Source organism: Penaeus monodon, chromosome 27, assembly GCF_015228065.2.
Source record: "Penaeus monodon isolate SGIC_2016 chromosome 27, NSTDA_Pmon_1, whole genome shotgun sequence".
Taxonomy (NCBI): domain Eukaryota; kingdom Metazoa; phylum Arthropoda; class Malacostraca; order Decapoda; family Penaeidae; genus Penaeus; species Penaeus monodon.
This window is the reverse complement of record NC_051412.1, coordinates 18069145-18069557: the sequence shown is the minus strand read 5'-3', so window position 1 is coordinate 18069557 and position 413 is coordinate 18069145. Positions and strand designations below refer to the sequence as shown.

The 413-nt window shown below is 41.2% G+C and overlaps 1 protein-coding gene across 1 annotated transcript in view; it reads left to right on the top strand.

Moving 5' to 3' along the window:
* The window catches only part of LOC119590637 (dipeptidase 1-like), a 10350-nt gene that overhangs the window by 5816 nt on the left and 4121 nt on the right, over positions 1-413 (top strand). Inside the window, exon 5 of the mRNA XM_037939316.1 lies at positions 213-276. Coding sequence (XP_037795244.1) covers positions 213-276 — 64 coding nt within the window. The remainder of the gene's footprint in view (positions 1-212; positions 277-413) is intronic.

The window sequence follows — 413 nt, the reverse complement described above, 5'->3', positions numbered from 1 at the left end:
TACAAATTACAACTGCAATATTCCATTTAATTATACAGCTGCACAGTGATTAAACAGTTTCTCGGAACTAAGCATCAGCTACAAAGAACACTGTAACAAATAATGCAACAGTTAAAATACAGTAGCATATCAAGCAATGTACCATGCAGTATTTTTAAAAGCAGGAAATACGTAACATATGAAAGATCTGAGAGCAGCTTTTATCCCCTCAGGGCAGATAACTCTGTGGCTGAGCCCGAACATCTGGAGTTCGATGGTTTAACTGCTTGGGGCGAGGTAGGTGTACACACGCTAGAGACTGGTATTATGCCTTCCCCTTCTTGCAGTGTTCATTTCTCTCCGAGCACGTCCAGCCTCGCTTCCCCTTTTATCTCTACTATTTTCTTATTTATCCTTTCTCTGCAGCCTATCAC